The sequence below is a fragment of the Neltuma alba genome, unplaced genomic scaffold (assembly GCF_004799145.2).
Source record: "Neltuma alba isolate B1F8T4 unplaced genomic scaffold, ASM479914v2 tig00011337_pilon, whole genome shotgun sequence".
NCBI lineage: Eukaryota > Viridiplantae > Streptophyta > Magnoliopsida > Fabales > Fabaceae > Neltuma > Neltuma alba.
This window is the reverse complement of record NW_021636039.1, coordinates 682,045-703,152: the sequence shown is the minus strand read 5'-3', so window position 1 is coordinate 703,152 and position 21,108 is coordinate 682,045. Positions and strand designations below refer to the sequence as shown.

General features: G+C 31.0%; 1 protein-coding gene and 1 pseudogene across 1 annotated transcript; one reads left to right on the top strand and one right to left on the bottom strand.

Moving 5' to 3' along the window:
- Nucleotides 1–266: 266 nt before the first annotated feature.
- On the bottom strand, nucleotides 267–965 carry LOC114712147 (auxin-responsive protein SAUR71-like). Its single transcript, XM_028896611.1, has one exon. It carries the CDS (start codon nucleotides 871–873, stop codon nucleotides 454–456), a length of 420 nt encoding a protein of 139 aa, XP_028752444.1. The 5' UTR covers nucleotides 874–965; the 3' UTR covers nucleotides 267–453.
- Nucleotides 966–17,565: 16,600 nt separating this feature from the next.
- On the top strand, nucleotides 17,566–19,338 carry LOC114712156 (tRNA (adenine(58)-N(1))-methyltransferase catalytic subunit TRMT61A-like; annotated as a pseudogene).
- The last annotated feature ends 1,770 nt before the right edge of the window (nucleotides 19,339–21,108 follow it).

Here is a 21,108-nt window from a genome sequence, read left to right as displayed (position 1 = left end):
ATTGTTTGTTGATAAGTTTGCTATGCGTCATCACTCATCCGCACGCATCTACACATTTTACTAATCCAAAAATCATATTCCCAAACTGGAATTGGAATTAAATTGCAGGGCAAGTTGCCAAGTTGAAAGATCTCAAAAATCTTCCATCGATTTCTTTTTCCTTTCTCTTCATTTTCTGTTCGTTTCCCAGGAAAATAGGAAGAAGAAGGAAGAGCAGCTGCCTTCAGATGTCGAGTGGCAGTATCTTCGGTATCAGAATTTAGAGGTTGGAGCGACGAACCAGAAGAAAGATCAACAAATAAAATTTCTGTCCTCCTTTAGATGACGGTGAGGCATATTTACAGGCAAAAATAAGAAAACAAGCTACAAGGAAGAAAGATGAAAATGAAAAAGATCTCACTATCTTTCTTTTCTATCACTCTGTTTTTTTGTTTCTCCCAACGAAGCCATATCCTAGCAAAAGTCTTCAGAGGAAGGAGAGCCCAGGAGGTCGTGGATGTCACGCGCGTCGTCGTCGTCATGGTCGAGGCCGAGACGGAGCGCTTCGAGGACGCGCTCGAAGACGAAGACGTGACAGGGAATTCGAAGCACGCCTGGCTGCTCGTACCCGTACTCCTGTGCTGATTTGTTCAGAAGCTTCACGAAGATCGGGTGGTTCAGAAGCTCCGCGCTGACCACGAATCTCTCCATCTCATCGCCTACGTAGACCGGCACGTGACCTTCCGGCACCGTATGCGATCGCCGAAGCTTGGAAGACGCCACCAATCGGAATGACTGTGACAGGCGCGGCCGCCGGTGGCGCGACTCGGATCGGAGCAGAGTGTACTGAGACGAATCAGCGACTCGAGCGAGACGGCGAATCAACTGCTTCATCTTCTCAAAGTTGGGAGCCAGGAGGAACCGGCGGGTGAGGAAAATCAACAGCAGGAGACAGTGGAGAGAGAAAGGAATGTATGGAATTGGCGAGAGAGAGAATTGAGAAAGTGTGGTAGGTGTAAGAGGAAAGAGAAGTTGTGATGAGTATATGTATATATAAAAGACGGAGAGGGGGACTGTGCAGTTGGAGGGCAGTGAGAGAGGGGAGAGAGAGTCATGGCGATGCTGAGAGGAAGTTTGAGAGGTACAGGGAAGCGTACTTGGCAGGTACAATTCATTTTACAATTAAATTATTATTTAAATAATAAAATGGGATAAAACAATGAGCAAATCACATTTAATGGCCCAGCTTATTATACCATATTGCATTAATGTACGATATCATTAAACTTTAAATTAAATACTTATTTATTTAATTATCTCCTCTATTGGGAAATATTAGTGGCAGCCATTTGGATGTATTTTTATCATCTTAGGGCGATTTTACATTTTTAATATCTCTAATTTACAACTACTACTATGTTTTATTTTTGTTATATATAAGTCATTTATAAAAAAATTATTTTTAAATATAAGTCATTTATGTAGTAATCAATAAAATTAGAATTTTTCTAATTTTATCCATACCGAATATAATAAAAAAAATGTGGGTACATCATTTTTTTAATCCTCTTTCTTTAAGGGGGAAGTGAGAAAATTTTTATTAATTTAGTGCATCCCCTGATAAGTGAGCATGAACACAAGTGACTCATACATAGGAACAGAATGATAATCATATTTTTTATGTAGTTAAATACTATATAACACCTCAAATATTTATTTATAACACATGTTAAAAGAATTTTTGATACATTCAATGTTCAAAAATAGTTTTTCAGTACCACAACATATACTAGAGTAATTTGTTTTTTTATATCCAGTCTTCTAAGTTATTTTTCTAATAACATTCATGTTCCAAGTTTAGAGTGCTTATTATTACTATGGAAAATATTTTAAGAATAAAATTGTGTCAAAAAATACTTTACAATATTAAGTGCTGCTAAAAAAATATTTTAAATTCTTAAATACATTAAAAACTAATTTAAAACATTGAATACCACTAAAAATTTTTTTTAGAATACTGGTTTTTACATATCTTCTTCATATCACCTCGATTAATCAAATTATTGAAATTTATATAAAAAGTGAATAATTATTCGTGAATTTATTGATAGGTAAAGAGAACAAACCTAGAACTTTCCTTCAGGTCAAACAAGATTTTTTCTGCACAAAGTGATGTATTGGGAAATTTGGATTTTGCATTATTTTATTTTGGCCTTTTTTGTTGCTGGCTTTACATGGCGGTTTTGGAAGTTACCCTTGAAATGTGTGTGAGTGGGAGATATGTGGATGTCAGAACATTTATCACCGTTCAAATATTGGTAATATTTTTTTCAATTTAAAGGAAAATTTTGGATAAAATCAAAGATATTATATAGGTGGCATGCTCTCTTTCAACCCCTTTTCACGGTCCAATTAACTCTCCAACATTTGTTATGCCTCACAAATATTGTTCCTCTCTTGTAACTTAGCTGTTATCTTCTCTCAAATAATAAAAATATAAAAATTATATTTAAGAAGTTTTTTTTGGTTGGACTCAGGGTATCTATCACTAGTCACGTTAACTAATTTTCTTACACTGTAAACTTTTAAAAGAAGTTTTAGTGCTAATCACGAGATACTGTTCACATATACCTCTAGAGTATACATTTAATTGTTATCTTTTCTCAAATAATAAAAATACAAAAATTATATTCGAAAAGTTTACATTTTTTTTTGTTGAACCCCATTACCGTTAGTTGCAGTGACTAATCCTCTTACATTGTAGATTTTTTAAAGAGATTTTATTACTAGTCATGAGACCTTTTCCATTAACATTGCTAGGGTATACATGTATTTTATTTATTAATATAAAATTTATTTTGATAGAAATGTTGGGAAATATTTATTGATTTTTTTTGTACTTGGTTGGTTTCTGTTTAATGCTCTAATATTTTTTTATGGCAAAAAAAAAACGGAGGGATAATTTTCCAATTTTCGGAATTACATCAAATTTGGTTATGTCTTCCCGTTATGGTTAAAAGCCATTTAGTGATATATGGTTAAAATCACATCAAATACAACAACGTTGCATTTGGGATTTTCTTTTTCATTTTATCAATCTTGAATGGGAAAATGAAACCATCTAGAAGTTTGATTAGGTCAAATTATCATTAGGAGGCAGATTAATTAATTCTTACAGCATTGGCCCAAATTAAATTTTTTAAAAAAAGAAATCTATGTTTCGTGTCAACATTTAGAAATCCAAGGATCAGCAATGCTGAATTGCCAATATATATGTTGTTGTCCTTCTCTTTTGCTTGATTAATAACATAATTTTAGCAATTAATCATTCGTTGCTGGATAAGCCATGCTAATTTGTTAAATAAATAAATATATTCATCCTACGTATTAAGTTGACTTTCCATTCACAAATTCATCCTGTATAATTTTAGCGTTCACATTGCAATCTAACGTCTATACATTTCATAAAACAATATTTTTTTTATAAATACTATATCATTTTATTATCTTATTAATCACTTTCACTTTGAATTTTGAATATCATCAAGCTTTGATTTAATAAGTGGACGTGCACACGCACATATTCTCTCTCGGATTCTATATGCTTCTAAGATGCTTCTGATAAAAGTAAAGAGTAATGTACCAAAAAAAAAATTACGGTGCAATTAAATTGATAATATCGTTTTAAAAACAATAAATTTATCAATTTATTCTCATTCAATGTTTCATTTTCAAAAACGCTCATTTCTTTTATATGCAATCTCTTATTCTAATTATAGAAAAATGTTAAAAGGATAAAATTGAAAAAAAAATTAATAATTCATATTTTCGTGTAAAATGACTTATAAAATGGACAATCAATTTTTTCCGAAGGTAATAACTTATAAGACGAAAGGGAATGTATAAGTTAAAAGAAATTTAAATTTTATTTATTTACATTTTAATAATAATTTTATAAAATATTAAATTTACATCATATAAATTGTAATAATCCACTGGTTGAAATTTATGGAGGAAAATGTAGTGAAAAATAAATGGAGAGGGGCGAGCTTCCAAATAAATTAATGCATTCCGGAACAACGAATTGCAAATCAAATTAGTAGTATAAGTTTTTTTTTCCTTATCATGAGGCATGCAAATAATCACTGTCATATTTGCTAAACTATGTGCTACGCCTTTGTTTTTTCAGGGATTTGGATCACTTCTTTGTCTCTTCTCTCTTTTTCTTTCTCCTCATTCCATCATTAATATTATTATTGAATTACCATGGTAAGATCAAAACCATAGTTTCAGAAGTGTTTTTATGGTATACGAAGTAAATATGTGAAGGAGTTTGTCTCGATTTACGAAAAAGTACTTCTAAAAAGCGTTTATTGGGCTTCCCAAACACTCTGATTGAGATATACTAATTTATAAAACTATGATTATAAAATTAGATAATAGAAAGATAAATAAATTTAATTTTTAAAAATTTAACCTGAACAAGCCATAACTATAAATTATCTAAAAATAGGGGGAAAATATAATACTCCTCCGGTCCTTAATATAGGACCTAATTGTTGAGTTAGTTTTGGTTTTAAATATAAGATTCATTTATCATATTTATCAATTTTCTCTAAATTACCCTTATGGATACTCTCTCAACTATAATCAAGTAGAAGAGAAAGATAAAGTATTAAGAAAGATGATTATAGTATTTTAGAAAAGACGTGTCACATTTTATATAATTAACTAACTTATCTAACTTCCTTAATCTAATCAAATTAGTTAAATATGTCTTATATTAAAAACCGGAAGAAGAGTAGTTGTATAAAATATTAAATCCCAACCGATTCATATTTTTTAATTCAATGATAGGGTTGTAACGAAGAGAAAAAAAAAAAAAAAAAGAGAATCCGAATCCCTCTTTCAGTTAAGAGATCTCTAAACAAAAGCTGCTCCAACACCAATATTTTATCTTCTTTTTTTATTAGTGTTTATTTTTAAGACAAATAAATAAGAACATAGAAAATGAGGCATTATTTCAGCTGGATCGGTTTATAAGAAATACTACATTTGATCCTTAATATAAGACTTCATTTGATTTTTATTTTAGTCATAAATATAAGACCCCAATCTACTTTGTCTCTCATATTTATATAATTTTTTTCAAGATAGTCTTTCTCATAAAAGTAGTTCTAGCCAATATAGTTGATTAACAATGATATTTTAAAAAAGACAACACCTATTCATTACAAATAATTAACTTAACTTATTTCTTTAATCTCTTCAAATTAGTTAACTAGATTTTATAATTAAGACCGAAGGTAGTATATAATTTGTTTTGCACAACGTAAGGAAAACAATTAAAAAGAATGATTGAAGAAATTGAAAAAAAAGGTAATAAAAGAGAAGAAGGAGAATTAGGGGGTGGAAAAGGCATAGAAATATGGAAGTCCGTAGTCCGTTGCAGTACAGTTCCGTGACCGTGAGCAAGGATGTCCGTTTCAGATTTCCCCAACGTCCCTTCCCTTGTCCTTTTCTCTCCCACCCAAACCCACTCCTTCTCTCTCTTTTTACTTTTTAGCTTCCTTCACTTTCCCCCGTAACTTTCACGCGCCCTTCATCCAATCCTCGCATCTCATTTCGCAAAATTCAGAGAAGGTAACACTTAGGAGAGAGTATTTAGATAAAAATCAAATTATAATTTTAAAAACAATTTTACTATATAAGAAATAAATATGCAGAAAAATTTATCTTGATTTATAAAAAGTATTTTTAATAATATCTTAACACCTTTTTGGACGGTTTAGATTTAAACGATTTATGTCAAATGTATTTGGATGGTCATCACAGCAAATTTCTTTTTCTTCCCTTTCACTTCAAAGATTTTTGATGAAGTATATTTTAAGTTTGTCACGGACGGATTGAGATTTCCAAGTTCAAAATATCCAATCATGTGGAATTGACAAATACATCCAACCATTGGCCTCCGAACTCCGTTTAATGTATAAAGATTCATGACCCATTTTCATAATGTAAACTTTTAGAATTTTGTTTAAATCATACAAAATTTTATTTATTTTCATAATATAAAAATATTTTTTGTGAAATTTAGCAAAACATATATAGAAATGATTCGTGTAAATTTACGTTTTTTATTTGTTAAGAATTTGTTGTTAACTTTGAAAATAATAAAAATATTTGGATTAATATAATTTTTGGTGCCCCAAGTTTGTTCTCATTTCAGTTTTGATCTTTCAAGTTTCAAACCATGGGTTTTGATGTCTAAATTTTTATTGAATTATAAGGACCAATATTTTAAATGAAGAAAAACTTAATAGACCGAAATTTATGATTTGAAACTTGAGGGATCAAAACTAAAATAAGAGTAAACTTGAAGGACCAAGTTTTGTATTAACCCAAAATATTTGCACAATATTAACAAATATTTATGAACAAGTTCATACAATTATTTTTTAATATAGCTATTTAATCGTGTTAAATTCGAGTAGCCATTTAATCGTGCTAAATTCGAGTATTATGATGCTCAATTAAATGTAGCTCTTTCTGCATTTACATTAACTCTCTTTCAAGATCTCATCTTTAAGCAGCCAAATCCCTTCTGCGAGGATTAGTATATTCATGTAACTATTATTATTAATTTATTTCCTCCATGCTAAGATTGATTGATATCTTTTGGCAGGATATTCTCATAAAATTATGTTAATTTACTTCAGCGTTTCACATAGCTTTTCATTAAAAATAATTATTATGAGGTATAATTATATAAAATTCGAGCATAACTTCCTAATCATTTCCATCTCAAATCATGAAGACACGAACGCGTATAATAATTAATAGTGCATGCCTTAGTTTATTGTGCTGGAAATACTTGAGTAATAAGCAACGATGATAAGATACACCTGTACAAATTGTCAGATACAGACTGATTTACGAATATTAAAAATAAAGTTATAGAATAAAATTCGATTAGAATGAGGAAAAAGTGATGGGGAGAGTGATGGCTGGGCACTGGCAGCGATGGCTGAGGGGAGCGATTCATTGGCGGCACCGCCATTTGCCTCTTCAACTTGGATGCTTCCCTAATTCTAACATAATCTTATTTTAAATAAAGGCAAATAAAAAAGAGAGAAAAGTTGGAGTGCTTTTGTGAGATTAATAAAAAGTATGCTGAGAGATATAAATAATCCTCTTATCGTACTTATAAGCTATTTTCAATATGTTTTATAACTGAAAAAAAAATTAAAATTCATTAACTATCATTTAAAATTCAATATTTTTTAACTTTATGCCTATTTTATATACATTATATCTCATATAAACAAAATCAACATAATAATAAATGAAAGGTGAAATTGGATATTATTTAAAAAATTCTTAAATGTATGAGTATGATGCTGAAAAGAAGAAGGCGACTTGGTGATGAGAGGCGTCGCCCACGTTAAAACTGAATCTGTGTCTCTTCATGAGACATCACTTCTACTCCAAACGGCCAGTCGGCTACTCGAATGTTTGCCACGCCTTCTCACCTTCTTCCCTTACAGTGCGTATGGTATGAAAGATTTGGAAAGAATGGAAAGGAGGAGAAGGGATTTTATTAATTTTTCTTTGTTTGACAAGATAAAAATTTTAGGAGGGGAGGAAAATTTTTTTAACAATTTCTCTCCTCTCCCTTCATAAGCCTCCCTACCAAAATTGAGAGAATTTGGAGGGGGAAAAAATATTTTGTCTAGTATTGATTAATACGCTAATATTATTTTTTTTAAATAATCCCATGTTACCCTTCTATCCTTACCAAAAGGAAATCGTAAACCCCGTGTTTGTTATCAGCCGCAGCCTCCATCTCTACTCTCTTGAACTCAGCTTATCTGGCAGCTTCTCTGTCTTTTCTCAATTTGTCTCTTTTTCTTTCTTGGTGCATGGCAGGTTTGCGTCTTCTCTTTGAATCTGTTTGAAAGAAAATTATCAATCTTTGAAAAATATTCTAGATTTTTGGCTCAATAATCATGCCAGTCTTCCAACAATTCTAAGGAATTTAATTTGATGTTTGTCGTCCATCTCGTTTTTCAAAATGATGTTTGTCAATCTTTGAAAAATATTTAAACTCAAATATAGAATATGGAAACCGTAAACATTTCTTTTCAACTACTCTTCCGGTTCTTTTTATAAGACAAAGAGAGAAAGTTTTTTGTTTGTTTTATTTATAAGTCACTTCATTAAATTTTCAGTATGAACATACTATTTTGTTCTTTATTTATTATGGTATAGGTAGTTATCTTTTTTGAAATGTGTATATATTAAATATGGGTAAAGTTAGAAAATTGTTATATTTTAATGGAGAGTTAATACATTTTAAGGTTTTTCTTGATCTGTGTGAAATATATTGAAAGTGCCTCATAAATAGAACCAGAAGAGTGTATATTGCATTTAAGGGAGATGTTTTGGAACAATTCCAAGGAATTTAATTTGTTTGTCCCGATATGATTATTAATTTCTCTAGGTGACAGATGCAATGCAAGAGAAAGAAAACAATCAAGAAAACAATCAGTATAATTTTAGATGTAAAAACAATTATAGTTATTAATTATGTATTATCATTGTATTTATTTAATTTTGTTAATTATAAAAATTTAATCTTATATATTAAATGTTATTTATGATTGTATTTTATTAATTACTTTATAAAGTTCGTAAAAGGCAACATAAATAATATAAAGGTAAAGTTGTCCATACAAAAATATCTTTCCTCCCCTCTTTTTTTAAACCAAATAAGGTAACATTAAAATTCTTTCCTTCCCTCTCCCCATATTAATCTAAACAAGATAATATTAAAACCCTCATTTTCCTTTCATCTCTTTTCCTTCCATTAAAATCTTTCTCCTCTCATTTTTTTTATTGAGCCAAACACATTCTTAAGGGCGGTTTGTTGTGAAGAATCAATTTTGAAGGTAAGAAAGAAAAGGCCAGGGGAAAATTATGACCCCTCATATTCTCGGTACTCTCTTCTACTTTTTTTTATAAGAAATATTTGATCAAATCACATTAAAACATTAGTAAAAATTAGTTAAAAAATAATAATATATAAAAATTATAAGTTCCTTCTCAAAACCACCCTTATTTATGGGGTAAGAGATTAAGAGAGAGAATATAAAATCACTAAAATAAAAAATTAACGTCTCAAAAATAAGACACTAAATATATTGAATATCAAAATAAACAATTAATGAAGGCAAAATATGAAACTAATCAAGAAAATTTAAGACATCTTGTAAATTTTTTTTTTTTTATAAATAGGAACAATATAGAGGTAGTGATTGTTTCTTATAAAAAGAGATGGAAAGAGTATGCAAAGAATTTTTTTATGGGAAAATTTATGTCTGGTAATTGATAATGATAAGATATAGAAAAGAAAGAAGATTAAATGACCATAATGAGGATTTTTTTTTTGGCTAGGCACAAGTAATATCTTCTTATTGGAAGCATTAAATGTGAGTACATTTCTTAATAGAGATTCGTACTTTCGTTTATTAAGTTGTAAGAGACTAGTTTTTTTTACTAAACCTAATTCTCATTGGTAACAAAGAGTAATTTTTGATGCATAAGGGAACACATTATGCTACCCTTTATTTTAGGCTACCTGCTCTCCTCCTCCTCCTCCCAACTTGTTTCCTCCCCTTCTAATTTTTAAATCATTAGATCCAAATCTGATCTTATATAAAATTATTATCTACGTACAAAATTACAAAACAAAAAAAATAAATAAATTCAAACTGCTAAAATTTGAGATGAATAGTTTAAAATTGGATTAAAAAATAAAATCTAAACCATTCAAATATTAATCTTATCATTAACGGAAAAAAACCGGAGAGAAGAAGATGGGTAGAAAAAAGGAGGAGAGATCCTTTCCCGTATGGAAATAAATGTTCGGAGGGCATAATTGAACTTAGACCTTTCTAATTCAATGAGGTATTTGGTCCCACCTGACAAAAAATAAATTTCCAGTCCTCCCCCCCCCCCAAACCTCCACTTTCAATTTTAGTTTCATCGTTTCATCTTTAAACTTTATTTATTTTCAGCATGGTTTCTGAATTTTTAAAAAGAAAGGGTCGAATTGAAACAACGTATTAAAAGAAGGCCCTACGGAAGATGCCGAAAATATTCCCACATACATGCGTTGAAAAAAAAAAGGGCACATAAAAGAAAATAAAGCGGTATCACCGTTTGATACTACCTCCAGCCTTAATATAAAACTTTTTTATTTTTATTTTTGTCCTAAATATAAGACTCTTATTTATTTTGTCTCTCATATTTATATATATATTTTCTAAAATAGTCATTCTAACAATGGTAGTTTTAACCAATACACTTGATTAGTAAGTATATTTTAGGAAAACACCACCTATTTATTACAAATAACTAACTCAACTTAATATGAGAGACAAAATGGATTAGAGTCTTATATTTAAAATAAAAATAAAACTCAAATAAGATTTTATATTAAGAACTGGAGGTAGTAAGAGTTTAATAGGCAAAGCCATGGAGAAAGCAACAGGAATTGTTTCCTTGTGAGACATAAATTTTATTAATTGGGTTTTATTGGCAAGCGGCTTCAATGCTTTCTGTTGCCTTTGCTTTTTCATTCAATTCTTTTTTGTTTAATCCAATAATTTTTAATTTATTCGTTTTTCATGCCTTCAAGAATTGGCCAAAACTTATCCATATATTTGTATGTCCACATTTCATTATCATCATAATTATATTATTCTTCATCCATCATGCAAGCATGCATGTTTCGGTCAAAAAAATCATAATATATATGTGACGGCTCATTTTGATAAATTATCAAATGCAGACACCATCACAAAAAAGAAAAATGGATTAGTTGAACGAAATGAAATGGCCAAAAGAAAGGAAACAAGAAGAAAATACAATGAAAAATATAAGCAAATAAAAAATATCTGGGTGTAAAATATATTTAAATTTAATCTCACAATTACAGAACTACCCTTGTAATTTTTTTCCCATAAAATTGCTCTTTTTTAAAAATAAAAACATACTCGTATATGAGTAAATTTAAAGTTCTTTTGTATAATATAAATGATTTTAGACAAATATAAATATGCATTTAAGATCCTTGAAGGAGGGATTTAATTTCAGTTATGAGTCGAAGGAAGCGATGCGCGTGGGGCAGGGCGAGAGTGGAGGGAAAATGAGCTGTCCTGAATTCCGTAGTGCCGTACGGTCGTGGCCGTACAGAGGACGTCCACACCGATCCACCCACTTCCTGAATCCTGACACGGCATTCTACTCGCCATTCCTCCTCAAGCCACCTCCTTCAAATATAAAACATAAGATATCACCGTTGTCAAATGCTAGATGTGCTGTACTCTTCTGGTTTTATTAGATAGATAGAAAAGATATTTTTTAATCTTATTTACTTCTAATTATTATTGTGTTAACTTTATTTACATAAAGTATGATATGTATTAAATAAGAATAAAAATAAAAGTTATTAAGTTTTGAATAAGAATTAATAAAATTTAAGATTTTTTTTGTTTCAATGAAACATGCTTGACAGGCCTTTTGAATAGGACTAAGAGGAGTATTATATAAATATTTTATTATTCAGGTTTCCCCTAATAATTGTTATTATTTTTTTTTTCTGCGCACAATTTTTTTATACTGAAACACTAAATGGGAGCATTATTTTGTCTCTAAGTTGTTATAGCTAATTTTTTGGGATTAACGCCAATAAATCATGACAATGATCACTATTAAATATATTTTTCTATTTGATAAAAAGATATAGTTGTATTTTTTATTAATTATTTTGTTGCTAGTTATTCTCAATTAAATTTGATAATATTTGAATTTGACTTAACATGCTAAATATCAGATATTAATATAAAACATTAACGAACGTGAAGATTGATATTTATATTCATTCTTTTTGAGCAAAAAATCACGAATTTTCTAATATGAAATGATGATTGTGTGCAAAATAATAAGTAATTCAACTAAAAATTATAAAATTACCTTACATTAATTAGATTTTTTTGGGGAAAAACTATTTGTCCTTACAATGCACCTTATTAATTACACTTACAAATACAGTTTTTTCCAAATAAGTTTGACGGACCTTTTAGACAGATTTTCGTCCTTAATAAAAGATGTCCGTTGATGGATACCAAAATATTCTTAATTGTGATGTGACTTGAATGGGGTAAAAGATCATCATGAAATGATGAAATGAGCGCGTTCTAGAAAGAAATATTGAGAAAAAAAAGGGTCCATTGATGTAAGCCAAAATATGCTTAAACATAATTAATGGAATTAAATTAAATAAAAGATGGATCAGCAGGTAATGCGGGGATAAGCACAGAATATTATTATATAATTACGTTTTCACATGAAATAATTGTAATAATTATAATAATCCTCTCATGTCAGTTTCATAGTCAAAATCAAAGTGTCCACCATTAAATGAGAGGAGAAAAATCCAAATATATCAAAGATTAATTTGGCGTGTAATATATTTTTTTTAAAAAAATAAAAGGGCTAAAAAAGATAAAACAGAAGAAACGATTAAGTCCAAAGTTGTTACTTGAATCGTCCAACCGTACGTACATGTATGACCCACCATTGAATTTCCGGTTCTTTCCATGTGGTTAACTACTGCTTCATCTTTTAATATGGACGACGATTTTAATATATTTTCTAAACAAATTTATTATTTTATTATTTTTTGAGGAGTATATTACACTAACGGCACCTAAATTTTAGTTAATATACTCTAATACCCCCACACCAAAAAAAAAAACTCCAAACACTTCCCCCATCCATGCCCTGTTTGGTTTGAACTATGGAATATCCTTTTTCAATTCTCCTTCCAGGCCTAATGCAGTATTCTTCTGGTTCTTAATATAGAATCTAATTGTTAAGTTAATTTTAGTCCTAAATATAAAGCCTATTTATTATATTTATCAATTTTTTCTAAATTACCTCTACGGATATTCCTTAACTATAATCAAATATATGAGGGAGGGAGGATATTAAAAAAGATGATTATGATTTTGGAAAAAATATGTCATATTTTTTTATAATTAACTAATTTACTTAACTTCTTTAATCTAATTAAATTAGTTAAATATGTTTTATATTAAGGATCGGATGAGTAATAGTTTGAAAATATAAATAAGTATTTAAAAGTAAATGTCTCTTCTTATTTTATATATTCATTTAGGGACGAGAGCACAAATCATCTGTTTATTTTACTGAATTTATGGTTTCTGCGGTGTTTCTATGGAGTAGAGAGAAAAAAAAGTCATTTAAATTTAAGTTCTCAAATAAATAAATCATGTGATACAAATCAAAAGGAAATTGCCAGCATTTAAAAAGAAAAGATCTATATTAATACCCTTATAATATAATGGCATAAAAATTTCTTTACATGTGAAAAGTTGTGAATTCGATTTCATTTATAACTCTATGGTCCTCCCCACCACTTGCCCATTTAATGCCATGCAATGGTTGGTTTCACTCATAAAAACTACCATCAACAAAAACAACACCCAACTATTTTGTTTAGATTTTAAAAACATAATAAAAATCTCCTGATGCCTAGAGTGGAAATAAGGAGTCAGCTAATAATGTTGTTAAGATTTGAAACATTTTAATTTTTTTTTTAAAATAAAATTTATTTTTCAGTGTATGTGGTCATTATAATTGATTAGCATTTATAATTACGCTACGATGTTGACTAAAAATAGTTTTCTTAAATGTCCATACGTGACTGACTTGCCGTGTAAAACATGCCATTATATATTGCTGAGAGGTTTTGTCAATTATTTTCTGGCCTCCAAGAAAATAAAACAAAAAGAAAAGAAGATTCAAGCAGCTCGGTGTGTGTATTGAAAGTGGTTTCGTGTAAGATAATTAAAAATGATGATAGAGCAGTGTGAGGGAGAATAAAATAGAATTTGGTCAAAGTCTAAGCATTGACTTGGAAATTGGAATACTGATAATTGATGTACGTGAAATGGTATGCCTGAGCCATTTCCAGGAAAGTAGAAATCAATACCACGTTCATTCATATACGCATGCGCACATCAGTTTCCAGTTTCTTCGTTCAACTTTCCGGGAAATTAATGAATCCATTCAAATATTCAACACTTAGAATTGATTATGTTCCTTCCTCGTTTGTTATTTCCATTGTCCTTTTCGTTCCTATTACTACTTCTGGTCTAATTATAAGAGCCAGTTGACTAATTTGAGGAGATTAAGGAAGTAAGTTGAGTTGGTTATTTGTTCTAAATAGGTGTTGTCTTTCCTAAAATATCCTTACTGATCAAGTGTATTGACTAGAACTATAATTATTAGAAGGACTATCTTAAAAAAAATTAATTAAATATTAAAGACAAATGGATTGGAATTTTATATTTAGGACCAAAATAAAAATCAAACAGGATTTTATATAAGAACCGGAGATAGTACTATACATCTTGTCCATGCTGCTTTCTACCAACAATAATAAAACCAGGAGGCTTTACAATATAATGCAATTTCATCTTTCACACGGCGACATTGCATTTAAATCATCTCCATCGTTCAATTATTGAATTGCATGTGTTGAATTTCAGATCATCCGTTTTTGGATCGAGATATGTAATGAAACTATATACATATTTGATTGAATTAAATAATTAATATTATATTGATTAGTATTTAATTTTTTTTTAACTAAATAAAAGATCAAGTTTGAAATTTTGATGCTGTCCAAATTCAAGATGTTTTGTTTGATTAAAATTTTATAAGTGGTTGAAAAATATTCTCAATGTTAATAACTTATCCGTCATCATTTAAAAGAAAAATAAGATAGAGAATATACTGCTACTATTTCATATCATGAATGAATACTCCCTCAAATACATTGGCTCTCTATCTCCCTCTCTCTTTCTTCTGCTTTTTTTCCTCATATTCTCACTCTTGTGAGGTGGATCAGTTATGCCTAAACAGAATAAATAAAAAAAATTTTGGTCTACTGTTCTAGAGGGGGAGAAATGTGTTAGTTTTAAGATAGAATTAGCAATAGTTTTTCACTTGAAGTTGACATCATTAAGACTTTTCTCTGTTTTTTTTTTGCCATCCATTAAGATTTTGAATAAATGAAATATTTTTTTAGCCAATATTTGAATACACTCTTCAATGTCTCTTTTTCCCATGTTTGTTTTCCCAGTCCAATTAACCTCTATTTTTTTTAAAATGCCATCCCAATCCAATTTAATTAATCATTAGATTATAAAAATAAGAGTAATTCAAATAGTGGGTAGTTTGTGATAAAAATGGCTTGAATATCACATTCATCATATTGGATTAGAATTCATGTGTCAAGTAATTGCAATTTGAGAGGAAAGTTTTCTCATCGTATAATCAATTCTGTTGGTAATTAATTTTCCCACCTAAGTGATTTGCAATTTGTTTTTCGAGTTGCAAAATACTACCAAGAGTTGTAAATTAGGGCCGGTTGGGGCTTGATATCCACATATCATAGAGATAGGAAGCCAAATTAAATTTCTAGAATTGTTTTTTGGGTCAAAGTATAAATTTGTCTAGGAAGATTTTATTATGAGTGGTGGGAACTTGGAAGTTTTTTTTTTTTTAGGTGTAAACTTATTTCGAAAGTTTATTACTTCTTATCCTTAAAGATGTTAACAATTAATGTCACTATTTTAACGATCAACGTTAGTTTCTTAAACGATATGATGACAATATTATAATGATTTTAAACTTCTAGAATAAATTTGCACACCCAAAAAAAAAAAATTTCAGGTGCCCACTACTCCCAAGTGAAAACTTTAAAGTAAATTTGAATTTTAACACCCCTGTTTTTTTAAAAGCAAATTTCTCAATGTACGACGTGCTGCAATGATGCATGTTGAAACCTTAATAATGAGATCATAACAGAAGTGGGAAAAGGGCCTGAAACGAAATCCGTTTTACAGTTTGAAAAAGAAAACCTATGAATATATAAGCTGGAATGATGATGAAGGAGAAGTAGTGGCATGGAATGGTTGACAAATGTTGCAGAAAGCCTTATTGGACACCATGATAGTTTTGTACGAAGCACCCTTATATACTCGAGACAACCAAAAAGTGAAGAGAGGCAAACTTGGATGATTTGCAGGGCAATCTTTGAAAATTATGGTGTATCTCTTTAATTTGTTGGACAATATCAAAATGCACTTTCTTGTTTTGGTACAAAAATGATGCACTTTCTTTTTGACCCTCCCCTCCATAATTTCTGGGGCAATCTTTGAAATTTGTGGCATCTCTCAATGTGGGAGAACATCGATCGAAATGCACTGTTTTCTTAAACACCGTTCCTTGAAAGTTGAAAACTTTCACTTTTTGAATTTGAATATTTTAAATTGAGATTTTCTCGATTAAGTCTGATATAAGGGAATTAAATGGGGATTTACCTTTTTTTTTTTTTCAAAAAACAAGTCTTTAATTTTAACTCCTCCTTCAACACCGTTGGATTACAAATATAATGCCTAACAACTTTCAATTGAACCTTAATTTGAGAAGCTCAAATTTTTTTTTTAATAAAAGGTCTAGTATATTATATGAAAAAATAAAGTATAGATATAGATGATCATACATAAGATAACAGCACACACCAGACACCAATTTATGAAAAAGTTCACAAGACAAAACATAATAACCTGAGGCACAATCAAAGCCTCCCATAACTTGAGAGATAAAATCATATAACAATCAGTCTCTAAGAGTAAAACTGTGGCTACACATCAAGACGAAATATTTGTTGTAGTGGGCAATTAAAAAGCTCAATTAAGGAGATTCAAATACTGCTTTTGCATCCCCCCCCCCCCCCCAAAAAAAGGAATAAAAGCCACCCAGAAATTTTTAACCATATTTGGAATGGAATGATGACGAGGCAGGACAGGATGCTCCATTATGCCTTGTATTTCTTTTTTAATGCTGTCACTTATTTGCCTTTTAATTTTGTACTAGTTTTAGTACTGAAATTTGTGGGTATTTTATTATCTGATATTCTCCTCGTCCCATCATGAAATAGTGAAATCTAGTAACAAAAGAAGATATTTCCCCACACGAGAAATACAAAAACAATCAGGGAGTTATTGTTCTTCTAAAAGGTTAAAGGAGACGCGAAGCCCAATTGCTCAAGAATAAACAAAAGCCCAGCTACTGCATGGATTAAAGCTCATTTGTTTGAGATGAGGCCATGGAAGCCCAAACATGTATGAACCCTCTGTTGACTTACAGAGGCCCAAAATAACAAGCCTTTTTATTTTGGGCCAAAGCATCTAATCTAGCCCAGATATTTGTCGAGTTGGGCCGTGAAAATAAAATCGAGGAAAGAGTAACGGTGCGTTTAGGAGAACCGCAGAAGTCAGAACATGCTTCCTCTTCTTCCTCTGGACTCCGGAGTTTAATGGTGCTACCGTGCTAGGGTTTAGAAGTTGGAGTGACCGTTATTATTGTTCCTTGCTTTGCCCTACTTAGACTTTCAAGGGAATGCAGAGCACTCTTTAACTTATTCAAAATAAATTTCTCCTATCAAGGATTTCTTCTATACCCCTCTTCGTTCTGCTTCTTCGTTCTCCGAATCGCTTCGTGCCTTCGTCGGAATTCCACATAACTTTGGAGATTATATTCTACATCACAAATCAGTTATTTCATTGGTTTCCTCTGTTGTTTATTTTCTGACAGCCGATTTATTCTTTTGGGACCTCGCTGAAGAATTTGAAGAATTCTAATATGTTGGCTTGTAATCCTGCTAACAAGCTATCTTTCAATCGATTCATTAGTAATGGCGATTTGGTTATTGTTTATGAGAGGCATGACACCATGAAGCCTGTGACGGTGTCTGAAAATTCTGTCCTCCAGAATCGTTTCGGAGTTTTCAAACATTCCGACTGGATAGGAAAGCCTTTTGGTTCCAAGGTGTTCAGTAACAAGGGTGGTTTGTATACTTGTTGGCTCCTACTCCAGAGCTATGGACTCTTGTATTAAACCATAGGACTCAGATTCTCTATATTGCTGATATTAGCTTTGTGATCATGTACTTGGAGATTGTTCCTGGTTGCTTGGTTATGGAATCTGGAACTGGAAGTGGATCTTTGACCACTTCTCTTGCCAGGGCCGCTGCTCCTACAGGACATGTCTATACGTTTGATTTCCATGAACAAAGAGCTGCCTCAGCTAGGTAACCAAAAAGATAATATTCAGATTCTTAATTCAGAAATTGCTCTCATTTTATTGGATGCTTGGCATATATGTTCTTATCTTTTACAGGTCCACTTGTTTGCTTTATTAACTTAGCTATGTGGTATATTTCTTGAAACAAACAATTATATGCCTCTCTGCTAGTTGATCGAGAAACTCTGTTACTTTAACGGCACTTGCTTCTGTGAGAACTCCCCAACACGATTTTAAAAAGCATTTGGTGGTTACCGAGCGAGTCTGTCTGTGAGTGTGGGCGAGACGGAGGGAGAATCTACATTACTATTCTTTGTTTTATACGGTTTAGATTGTGATAAATTTACAATTTTGGTTCATTTGTTCACTTGGATCCTGATCTCATTTTAGGGGAGATTTCGAGAGGACAGGTCTAAGCAGCTTGATCAGTGTGAATGTGAGAGACATCCAGGGCGAGGGATTTCCTGGTGAATTCGCTGGTTTAGCTGATGCTGTATTTCTTGATCTACCCCAACCTTGGCTAGCCATTCCTTCAGCTGCAAACATGTTAAAACAGGATGGAACTCTGTGCTCATTCTCCCCATGTATTGAACAAGTACAACGATCATGCGAAACACTTCAAACCGGCTTCACAGGTACCTTTGTGTTCTTTCTATCTTTCCTTCTTTTTGTGAGTGTGAGTGTAAAAGAATCTATTTAACTGGTGTGCATTCTTTTGGCACATGCATAGATATAAGGACATTTGAGGTGCTCCTACGCACATATGAAATTCGGGAAGAGAGAATGGATGGGATTGCAGGAGAAGGGAACGTTGCCAATGGTTCTCTTCCCTGCAAGAGAAGGCAATGTTCTGATGGAGGCAATGTGCTTAGCAGTAGCAGTAGTGTTTCTACTGTTATGGCCAGGCCTAATGGTGAAGCAAGAGGTCACACAGGCTATTTGACATTTGCAAGACTCAAATGCCTCTCATGAGGAGTGCACAAGCGGCCATCCAATTTTGTACCAGATATGAAGCCCTGTATCTTTAACCTCCTTTTAATTTTAGCCTCAAGCCCTTAAGTAACAATTGCTTTGTTCAATCTAATGTATTGCTTTTGGGAGAAAGTTCGGATAGATCCTTCTTGCAACCTACTTCCATACCAGTATAATAGCTAAAACTAATGCTTTGTTCAATCTAATGTATTGCGTTTGGGAGAAAGTTCTGATAGGTCCTTCTTGCAACCTACTTCCATACTAGTATAATAGCTAAAATTAAGTGAAAATTAGCTTTCCATATTCCATACTGGTTTAGCTAGTTCGATTCATAATTTGATTTCTTATAATTAGATTGAATTATGCATTAGCGATGTGATATGACCGAGATATTCTTAACTAATATGTTTTTTAGGCTCCCTCTTTGAAAAAACTTTGACCTTTTTGGAGCTGTTGGTCCAATTACTGCTCAGGTTTGTTTTGTGTTTTACTGTTTGCGGTAGGCAGACTCTTTAATCTTTTATGGACCAAGATCTATATAATGGGAGTTTATACTTGTGCAAGACCATTTCATTAACATTAAAGAGACGCTAAGGCCGTTCGCTGATGTTTTCCCTACGTGATGCATCTAAGAGTTACAAACAAACAAAAACCTTAATACACTGTTAAGTACAAGAAAAATGGAAGGGAGAGAATGAAAGGTATATTGCTCCCTTCCTTTTACCTGTTAGTAAAATTTTCTAGGAAGCTAACCCTTCGGTAAAATGGGTATTGGATGGTGCGGTATATTTTTGTCCTGTCTTGACTAGAATATTCCTATATCTAAAAGAATTTGCAACCTTATCTTTTTTCCCCCTCAAACCAAAAAATTAAAGAGATAGATAATTACAAGTGAAATTGAACTTGTAACCTTCAATTAACAATAGAGCTTTCATGGTATTAAATTACAAGCCTATTGGCGAATCCCATTTATATGTCTTGTCTTATTAGTTCTTCTTGCTATTTGCTTCATCAATGTTTGCATCTCATCCTCTCCCTCTCATGCTGTATCTATATATTATTGTATATGTATTTTAGTTACTATTATATTTAAAGTATAGATATAATTATTACTATCTTCGGTCCTAATTATAAGACCTCGTTTGTAAGATTACAAATAAGATCTTATAATTAGGACTGGAGATAATACATTAATCAATAAATTACATGCCTTTTGTTGAAAAACATGACCAATGGCCGTCATTCTTCCAAAGAAAACAAAACAAGAAATTGGAGGTACGGATGATAAGAGAAGTTGAAAATTATAATTCAGATCACATGCTAAAGAAAAACAAGATTCATTTCGCAAAGCAATTATGTTTCTTCTTACACCTTAAAATTCTACATAAACTAGAATAGTCCATGCAATGTACGGGTATGAACTGGTAGTTTCTTTTATATAAGATAAAAAGTTAAATTACCACAAAATAATTAGTTGAATATTACATTATTATTTCAAGTCATGATTTCAACTTAATTTAAAATAAAATATCATTAAACTTTTGAAATCTACAGTACAAGTGGATCCATTATCAACATTTTTAGAAATATGCTATATATGTAAGTATATAAATGGATGTTCCTTTAAAAAGATTGAATTAATGGAGACAAAAGGGTTAATGGATTGAAACTCAAATATTTGATTATATTCAATAATTACACAGATAATGTCATGGTCAATAATATTATATTGGACAAATATGATATCTGATTCTGTATTGTAAAAGTAGGCTATTTAATACAAGAAAAATTAATGGAGACAAAATGGTTAGTGACTTAAAATATTTTGAAAACCACACAAAAATATACTCCCATAAGTTGAAAGTAGTTGCCATGGTCAATAACTTCAGGAATGGACAAAATATCCATATT

Coding starts and splice junctions, on each gene's coding strand:
- LOC114712147 (XM_028896611.1), bottom strand. CDS start 873: ATGAAGCAGTTGATTCGCCGTCTCGCTCGAGTCGCTGATTCGTCTCAG.